Raw genomic sequence first — 9,910 nt, 5'->3', positions numbered from 1 at the left:
CGCATTTCCTGGCATTCCTTACGAAGAGAATCAGGCCAAAACACCCGAAGAGCCCAAGTTAACTATGTGTGCTGTAATTCTTGTTCAGGTCAGTAACGACAAAGGATATCGTAACAATTTTGTTGAATTGATTGTCCTGCCATGCCCTCGACTGTTGTTTCAATGTGTATGTGAATACTTTGCTCTTAGCAGAGTACTTTAAGGACTCTATGGTGACGTTGAATTAAACCCGAGACCAGGCCAGGAGACCATGGAGATGCTAGGCTAAAAATATGAAAAGGAGACTGAAATCGCGAATGATATAAAATGTCTTTAAACCTGTAAGCTAAACATAAACAAGACACTAAAGACCACTGAAGGTAGACTGTTGAAGAGCACAATAGTTCACCAAAGTGAAAGGTTTGTTGAATTCGAAGATAGACCCCGCCGGAATAACCTTGTGGTTTTCGGTGTACAAGAGGAATCCAGAGAAACAAGAAGAGTCTAGAGCAATATGTGCTTGACGACATCTTTAACAAGAAGCTATGAGTGTCCCTAACGTCACTAGAAAGAATGCACAGGATAGGACAGATCACGCAGGGTAAAAACAGACCTATGGTCCTCAAGGTATTCAACTACAATGAAGGAACTGCTGTGTCAATCTCAGATGACTATTCAAGAGAGACCTTGCGGACGAGGAACTGTGGGAGTCGGCACGGCAAAAAAAAAAGGGGGGGGGGGGGAGCGAAGGTTAAGCTAAGTCATGCATGACAAGCTTTATATTATAAAGTAACCTATAATAGCGCGATTGAGTTTTTTTATCTGCTGCATTTTAATCACTTTTAATGCTGACACGCAAACTTATATAAGACCCCAATGGAAGGCGGTCTAGACGTTCAAACATTGAATTATATGTTGATCTATATCTAGACTTAATATTTAGAAATAGTATTTTCTTGTGAAGACCGTCGAAGACTGGATTATATTACCCCCTAGTGTTTTCATTGATGTCCCTTCTGTCGAAGCATTTTAAGGAAAAAGTGTTGCACTGGTTTTCTGACGAGTAGTTGCGTTTCTTTTTTCTCTGTACAGCAGCAGTGTAATTACAATTATTCAATGTATAACTTCTTGCGTTGTGTATCATTGTAAATTTTATCGCATCCCCTCCTGCAATAACACGCAAGAGTTCGCAGTATTTGAAATAAAAAGATAAAATGAATAAATTGCGTCTGGCGCACTGACGTCAAATCAGCTGCCATTGAGTGGCCTTACTGCTGAGGGCTTTGCTGCTGGCAACTGACCATCTAGTTCACGATCGTTGAGCGTGGAAGATGCTGAACAAGCAGCTGTAAAAACGCCTGTTTGCTAGAAGCCTCGGCAAGCGGCGTCATTGTCGTTTTATGCGTCAGGAGTCCGCACCCAGCGACTCGGCGAACTGTCCGTGTTCGTCCTCTTATATTTCGACTGTTTTACTTCGAGCAGGCGGAGAGCTTCAACTTGTCGGAGTAATCACTCCGCCTGCACATTGCAGTTGAGTAAACAGATTTTCCTGGTACACGCGCGGCCGCCGTTCGGAATGGCGGCAATAACCACGCGGTAGCCAGTCATAAAACTTACCGAGTGGCGGTGGTGAAACAGGGTCAAACAAACGCGTTTCCTGTTTGCCTTTGTCTTAAAACGCCCGAGCGGTCCTTCGAAAAACAAGCTGATCAGAAAACGATTGTTTTGCGGTCAAAAATAAAAAATAAAAACAAACAAACGTAAACCTATTTTATTTGCCCCTGTTGGCCTGGCGTTAGGCCAAACTTTTTTTTTTTTTTTCTTGAACTGACCTTTATTTAAAGGGGGGGAGGAGGTGCAGGTGCATGTTATATAGCAGCACGTGCACACTTTCACTAAACATACGAGGTACAGTTTTAGGAGGTCTCCAAACTAAAAACGGAGAGCGGGAAGCGCGCACATTTAGTGGAGAGTTTTCCAGATGTGATGCTCTTTGTCCCGCTTTCTGACGAAGGGGGGCCGGAGGGGGGGGGCGGGGGGGGGGGGTTACTCGGATGGGGCCTCAGAATGCGTGCGTGACGAAACCTCTGGACGCAACCAATCATAGAAACGAGGAACGTGGAGAGGAGGTAAAGGCAATGGAGCAGGTGGACAGGGACATTCTCATTGGTCTATCGTGAGTGACGTCTTTCCAACGACTGACTCGACGTCACTCGCACCCTCTCTCCCCATTGTCTCCGTTTTGCTCCGACACAAAAATCATATCCAAACCAAAAAACGGAAAGAAGCGTTCCCACTTCCGGCTAAAAGTGCACGCTTCCCGCTTTTGGTTTGGAGACCTCTTTACACGGAGAGAAACTTAGAGAGAGGAGGCGATGAGAGCGAGCGGGGACGCCACAGCGCCAAGCTCTGATTGGAAGGATTGGCGGGTAGACGCAAATACTATGTGCCTTTGTCCCTGCCCGCAGTCTTCCACCGAATCAGAGCGTGCAAGGTGTGATGTACCGGTTAATTGAGGATAATGCGAGGACATATTTATTTAACTGTTTAGGTTACAATTGGCTGGTATTACGAGAAGCGTCTTTTCTGGTCTGCGACCGCGCCCAGTCTGTGGCTTCCATTCCAGGCGTGCCGTGCTTCTCCGTGGCTCGCTGCACGACTCTCTCCTCCCCGTGTCTCGGGTCGCATTATTGGTTGCATCCGCCGTTGTTAGGGCTCGATAGTTCGTGTTTGCTATACACGACGAACACGCACGTAATACACGGCACGAGGGCGTCGCCTGCACCACGCGAAGCGTCTCCCGTTCGAACGCTGGACGCCGGTGTTCGGTGTTCGAAGACAAAGGCAGCCGGCCTTTGTGTGTATCCACCAATCGCTTCAATCACAGCTCGGCGCAATGACGTCCCCGCGTGCTGTCGGCTCACCCGCTCCGCCAGCATCCCTCCGTACTCTGCCGCCAGAAGCGGTGTACTGACCCTTGCGGATATCTGAACCGGAGGGTAAAAACAGTGGCCAGACAGATTTTCTAGGCTTAACCAGGCCCCTTCGTTTATGTCCTTTTGTGCGTGAGTCTTTCACAATGGTGTCGAGATTGACAAACCATTTCGTCGACCAACACCATCTAGAATAATCAAAGCCCGGGAACAGCCTCCTTTACCTCCACGATATGTCATCCCATTATGCTTGGTTTCAGTTTAAGTCCAGACGCAGCCGACGCTACGAGGTAATACAACCAATCTAGCAGCGCGAAAAGCGCAGGAGTGTAGCGTGTTTCTTTGGTTCGAGACGGGCGCCTGGCTTTCGTGAGGAGTCCCCTTTGTGCAGTGATCGCCCGGCGGGGCTGCGTGGCCGTGAGCAGTCGGGGGACAGGGGACCGGCGCATCGGGCCGTCTCCAATTTCAGGGTCAGTTTGCGTACACTCATTGGGCCGTTCATGGCGCGTCCCATCCCGCGTCGTCGACCTGTCGGGGTTGTACCGGAAATCGGCTATTGTGGACACAAGACGTAACGTAACGACTTCCATGTACGTTTGTGGGGGTCGATTATCGGGATGTTTACGGAGACGGCGGCGGAAGGCCGTTTTGGTTTAGTGGCGCCAATTTGAGTTGCTATTCGACTTTGCTTGTCGGCACATGTGTAGCCGCCCTTCGGCGAGGACAATCCGTGTTAGAGGAAGAGAGAGAGAGGAAGAGATGAGAATAGCTATCCACTACGAGACTTGAGAGGAGACGCATCGAGAGCGATGCAAGAGGACTGGGACGGAGTGAAAGTCGACTAAAAGTATTGAGAGGAGTTGAGATGGAATTTTCATCCAGAGCGATGCGGAGAAGCCGAGTGGAGAAAGTGCAGAGGTGTCACTTAAAGAGTCAAACGGCGGAGGCCATGGAATTTTGAGAACGAATGAAATTTACCTATGTTGTAATTTTTGTGTAGATATCCCTGTATATTAAACCATGTTATTCAATCCTAAAAGTCCACGATTTCGACATCCCTTAAACCAAAGAGGAGAGACCGGTGGCAGGCAATCGGCTAAAACGACGTGAGCACAGACCCCGAAGACAACGAGCCACTTCACGTGTCGAGACAACGACAGACTTCGCGTCACATGACAACGAGAGACTTTACGTCACGTGACAACGAGACGATAAACTTTACAATGACCGATAATAAAACACGCACAGAAGCATGGTGCTAACTTAGCGATATGGCCCGAGCCTGACGCCAAGCGTATTTCGACGCATTAACTGGGCACGGAGTCCCGCCCCACGCAGACGCAGCACTTGTGTCCAACCTCAATGTAATGACGCTAAAATGCTAGTGCGAGGGCTTTTGATTATTCTAGGGGGTGTTGTTCGTTGGAAACACTGAAACACTGACAAAATGCGATTGGGTAACGCCGTGATAGTTTCATTCTGCAATTTGAACGTGTCCCTGAAAGTGAGGAACCGTGAAACTTTGCGTTAGTATTTGGGAGATTCGTCACAAAGTTCCTCGAAATGTATGAGGCAGCCCATGGAAACGAAGCCATGAGCTCAACTAAAGAACAACTTTAACCCCTTAACCGTTTTAAGTTTTGCGGAAACTTCTGATCCTAAATCGCTTTATTCTTGTCTTCGAAATTGCAGTTGTTGCCTTTAATATTAAGTTTCAAGCAATAAACAAAATGGAAGCAAAATAGTTTTAAAAAAATCAGTGCTGCCATCTGTTGTGAGAGCTTCAAGCTAAGTCATGAGCGAGCCTGGTTTGTCTAAAACTAGGGTGCCTCGATCGCGTCTCCGACTGGTGTGTTTAGCGTCCTATCCCGCCCATACATCAAAAGTGGTCCCGAAGTGGCAACAAATGACGTCACAGAAGGCTACCGTTACAAGCGATCTGCGCATGTATCTCGTCGCGCGACAGACCGGCTACTGCACTAGGAAAACGTAAGGTTTCTAGATACTGGGAAAGTAGCGCCAAGCTTCCCGTATACTCGCCTTTTTGGTTCATGGAATGAGCGGTTTCTCCTTGACCTCTCCATTCTTGGTAAGCCGATTCAAATTTCCGGTGACAAGTTTCTTTATAAATAGATTTCTTGAATAGCGAGATATTGTGATTTACACACAGGCGAAACAAGCGCACATGTTCGAGCAGCTAACAGATTCTCCATCGGTGTTTGGCGGTATTAAAAACTAATTGTTCTGTCTCAAAATACGCAAGAGCAAAAATACCACTGTAAGAAACCTCTGCAGATGAGCATGACTGATGAGTTGATTGGATGCATAGTGTCAAGGACGCTTATATTCGCAAGGAGCGCTTTCAGTGCGAACATGCTTCATAGCAATCTCAGGCTAATGGTTCAGTACGACCCTTTCCAAGCTTTGAAGATTTGAATGGACTCAAAAGGCGATTGGCCGTAAGGCTGAGTCAAGCTCCTCTTGAGGCCCTCCTTCCGCAAGAAAACGTGCGTGCATGTTGTTAGATTTTGGCTTACAAAAACTCTCCGGGAGCTTGGCAGGCAAGGCGGTGTTGGTTGTAGCCGTTGGAAGATCTCCCTCACGTTTTCCAAGTATGTCTGAGACGGGAGTGATGCAAATGTCTTGGGTGCTTCGAAGAATTCTCCGGGTAAACGAAGTGGTGCACCATACACCAACTCTGCGGAGGAGCAGTTCAGGTCTTGTTTGTATGTAGACCGAATGCCGAGCAGGACAAGAGGCAAAAGGTCCACCCAGTGAAGGTGTCCGTCTCGTGCCGTGATAGCCGCTTTGAGCTGCCGGTGTAAGCGTTCCACCATGTCATTAGCCTACGGGTGGTATGCGGCGGTGTGGATGTGGCGGGCCCCGAGCAGGTCAGTTAGGGCCGCAAACAAGGTGCTCTGGAACTGGCGTCCCCTGTCTGTCGTTACTGTTGATGGGCAACCGAAGCGAGAAACCCACGTCCCTACAAATGTTCTTGCGACGGTCGCGCTGGAATTGTTTGCGATTCACCCATGGCAGCAATGGCGTTCGTGAGCTGCTCCAGTTTGGTTTCTATGTTAAAAGCCCGTGTTTCCCAGGCTGTTGGTTGCGGTGTTGCGACAGAACTCACGGTCTGTGAGAAATATTCCGCGGTGCGGTTGGGGAGCACTGCCAGGCGGTCTAGGGACATGTCGTCCGCAGCTGCCAGGATCATGCGCATGCCTTGACGAAGCTTCTGGAGGAACGATTTCCGCAGTATGGAACCTTGTGCTTCTGAAGCTAGAGGTCCCAACAGCTGCTTCATGCGGTGTAAAAGTTGCGTCGGGCGACGATCGCCCAGTTTTTCGGCGGTGAGGAGCTGTTGGATGCGGGAGCTCTCTGATGTCATTGTCCTGGCGAGAAGTATTGTCTTCAAATGGTCGTAGGCATCTTCTCGTGGCGGTAGGGCCAACACGTCGTCGAGCTGGTCTGCCACCTCCGTTGGTAAAGAGGCGACGACGTGGTAGTAGCGCGCCATTTGCGTTGTGATCCTTCTCGGGTGGAAACGGGCCTCGACCTGGGTAAACCAGACTTGCGGGTTCTTAGGCCAGAACGTTGGTAGACGAACCTCGATCGTAGCGAGAGCGGAGTCACCAGAGGTTGCTGTCATGTCACCGTCGGAAGATCGTTGCCTTGATCCATGTTTAGCTTGGATCCGGCGTCCGAGGTGTACAAGTGACGCGGTTCAAGATTCCGGGTCATAAGTTTGTAGGAAACACGTCAAGCGACTCCGATGTCTCGGATGGAATGTCTTTTTAATCACGCGCGCTCGCGACCACATCACCGTTTGTGCTTGGCGATGGTGCCGCAAGCTTAAAGGGAAAATAGAAAACAACAAAGCATGGGGCCCCTACAGAAGGCAATGACGCTATTTTTCCAGGATCCAATGACTTCAGGATATCGTACCCGCCCAATGTACCCGCCTTCAGAACGCCATCACTTTCGCGCGGCAAACACCGTTACCGTCGTACCGCGTCTCCTTCGCCCGCCGGACCCCGGCCCCCCCCCCCCCCCCTTCCCCCCCCCCCAAATCTCTTTCCTTTCCAAAATGAAATCGAAGCTGAATGAACTAGCGCTTCGACACGGTCACGGAGAGCCCATGACACACGAGTGGTTGAGGCTACTGAGACCGCTGAGTAAGTGCAGAAGGGTGTATAAGGCGAGCAAGTTCGTGCGCTCCTCGCGCGGAGGGTTATACAGTGACGTCGCGACGCCGAGCTCTGATTGGACGACTGCTCCCGGTGGGTCTGCGGCGCTGCCGCACTGGGGCGTCATTTGCTACACTTCGTTGACCTTATGTTGTACCGCAGCGAAGGCTAGAAGCGCGAGCTCATAGCGTTGGCAGCTGCTTTTAAGTCACGAGAGCTTGTGCCGCCGGGATGTACCCCAGAGCAAGGAGCTCGCGCTTGTAGCCTTTCCTGCGGTACATCATAAGGTGAAACAGAGTATAGTCGAAGCTAAAGCGCTGGAAGGATTTTATGAACAAGTATCGCCAAGCTGGTGCATGCTGGGACGCACTTGAGCCAAAAATGGCGGAGCGTCGCCGCCAATCTAGTTTGGCACGGTGGCGCGGCACGGCATCTACAGTAGAACAATAGTAGCGTGTTCGCAAACGTTGGCGCGTCATCGGCAGCCACAGAAGACCAATGAGAGCGCGCGCGTCTGAATGTGCGATGCAACAGGAGCCAAAAATGGCGACGCATCGCCGACATCCAATAGGAGCGCCCGCAGCACGGTCAAACGATGGCGGTACATGAATAAGTTAGGATATCCAGGGGGATCGGTGGCCCGGGAGATTGAGCGTGCGTGCCGAACGTGCAAGACGTTCGAAACATGAGCTCCGTGGAAGCGTCTGCAACGGCCCTTGCTGGCCGCGGTTCTAATCACTCCGGTGAATCGACGAACGATGACTATAAAATTGTTTTACCACAGATGCCTACAGGAATTACGTGTGAAACATCGGTGCTTCTGCACTGCGAATTGAAGGGACGCCCCTACGGTATCCAGGATTTTCGACAAGAGATGGCCAGGTGCGGCGCACTCGGCGACATCGCAGCACTTGGTGCGTACCAAAAGAATCATGTTTGGATGGCTACCCTCCGAACGGCAGAAGCAAAGAGACGACTCGTGGACGCCAAAGAACTGCAGGTGAAGGGTCTTCGGTGCCTCGTCGTGGATCTCAGCATCACGGAGGTACGGCTTCGTCTCCACTGGATCCCCTATGATGTGCCGGACGACGTTGTGCGTAAGGTATTGGAGCCGTATGGCAAGGTCCTGGAAGTGAGCCGGGAGAAGTGGAATGTTGAAGGCTTCCAAGGGATCGAATCAACGACCAGGTGTGCGCGGATGACACTGAACGAAGGCGGCACGGCCAATATCATGCCACACCAGCTTCGGATCCAAGGTGGTAACGTACTTGTTATGATACCTGGACGGGCGCCCTTGTGCTTACGCTGTAAGCGCACAGGTCATATTCGACGAGAATGCAGGGCGCCGAAGTGCTCGGAGTGTTTTCGCTTTGGGCATGATGGCGCCGAGTGTGTCAGGTCGTACGCCAGGGTGGCCAGCGGGGCCGGGACGGCCGAGACCAATGACCACGCCATGGATGCCGAGGAAGCGGAGCGTACTATCCAGGGCTTGGCGCCAGAAGCTTTAACCCCTGCCAAAGAACGCAAGAGTGAAGGAAGCAGCTCCTTGGAGGCAGCCAGAGAGAACGGAGGTCAACCGGAAGGCGCACCTCCCAGCGGTGCCGACGTGAAGCCCTCTGATGCCGGAGCAGACAAGGAACCGAACGACGCAAGCCCCGACGGACCTTCAGATATGGACGACACCAGCGAGTCGACTAAGAGAGCCTTCGATGACGATACGGCGGCAGGAGACGGAGCACGCCAACAACACCCCTGGATGGAACGCACGAAGAAGGGGCGTTACCAGCCCGCGCCCAACGATCCTAAAGAGGAGCGACGGCGCAGGGAAAGCAAGTAAGGCGTTCTTTGCCTGGTTTCCATGTGTTTAAGATTGCTGCACCAAGACAACTTCGACCCTGACTGCTTAGGTTTTCAGTGTCTGCACCGATGCACAGCGCATGATTTGTGAGTCCCAATCAGCCATTACAGTTGCAACGCTGAATGTTCGTGGTTTATGCACTAGGAAAAAGCAGTACCAAATACAGCGATTATTGTCGAAAGAGCAACCCGATTTCTCGCCGTTGCAAGAAACTAAATTGGCTGAGGCGGAGCAGGTAGAGGAAGCAGTCAGGCCTTTCATGCCTAACTACGAAATCAGTGTGACGCATCCAGTTGGTCATTCGGCAGGGTGTTTCCTGTTTCTGAAGAAGTCGGTACCGTTCTCGCAGTTATGCGTTACTACGGATACCGAAGGACGTTTCATTATGTGTGATTTTGTGCTAACGTCAAATCAATTTAGGCTTATTTGCATTTATGCCCCAAATGTGACAACTGACCACGCTTTATTTTTTGGCGGTTTACGTCGGTATCTTGATTGCGATAAAGCCCTAGTCCTTGTGGGGGACTTCAATTGTGTTGTACGACAGTTGGATAGATCGCCAATAAGACGGAACGCTGATAAGAGTGAGCTACTTTTGGGCGAAATGTTGGAGGATTTTGACTTGGTTGATGTGGGCACTGTAAGGAACGCGAAGGAAATGCGCTTCACCCATTTTCAAGCTTCGTTCAGTGCGCGTTTGGACAGGGTGTATGTTTCTGCCCCTCTAGCAGAACATTTAGGAAAGTACCATGTCACTCCAGTCATTTTCTCAGACCACAGTCTGGTTATCGCGACGATAGGCGACAGAGCACCTGAAAAGAAAAAGTTTAATTGGAACCTATGGAAACTAAACATAAAGCTTCTGAAAGACAACGTCTTTTTGAAAAACGCAGAACAGTTTTTGAAAGATGCTTTTAAAGAGCCGGGAGGGGACATTTTCGAGAAATGGGAAC

General features: G+C 50.5%; 1 protein-coding gene across 1 annotated transcript; it reads left to right on the top strand.

The window, feature by feature from the left end:
* The first annotated feature begins 2,033 nt into the window (after nt 1-2,033).
* On the top strand, nt 2,034-8,936 carry LOC121838158. The gene is made up of 2 exons (XM_042294239.1): nt 2,034-2,155; nt 8,186-8,936. The coding sequence occupies exons 1-2, from the start codon at nt 2,034-2,036 to the stop codon at nt 8,934-8,936; spliced, it is 873 nt and encodes a 290-aa protein (XP_042150173.1).
* The last annotated feature ends 974 nt before the right edge of the window (nt 8,937-9,910 follow it).

The sequence above is a fragment of the Ixodes scapularis genome, unplaced genomic scaffold (assembly GCF_016920785.2).
Source record: "Ixodes scapularis isolate PalLabHiFi unplaced genomic scaffold, ASM1692078v2 PGA_scaffold5__190_contigs__length_132052651, whole genome shotgun sequence".
Classification (NCBI taxonomy): Eukaryota; Metazoa; Arthropoda; class Arachnida; order Ixodida; family Ixodidae; genus Ixodes; species Ixodes scapularis.
The sequence above is the reverse complement of the archived record's forward strand: the minus strand, read 5'-3'. Positions and strand labels throughout refer to the sequence as shown.

Coding starts and splice junctions, on each gene's coding strand:
- LOC121838158 (XM_042294239.1), top strand. CDS start 2,034: ATGGGGCCTCAGAATGCGTGCGTGACGAAACCTCTGGACGCAACCAAT. Junction 2,156..8,185: donor GACATTCTCATTGGTCTATC/GTGAGTGACGTC, acceptor TGATGTGCCGGA/CGACGTTGTGCGTAAGGTAT.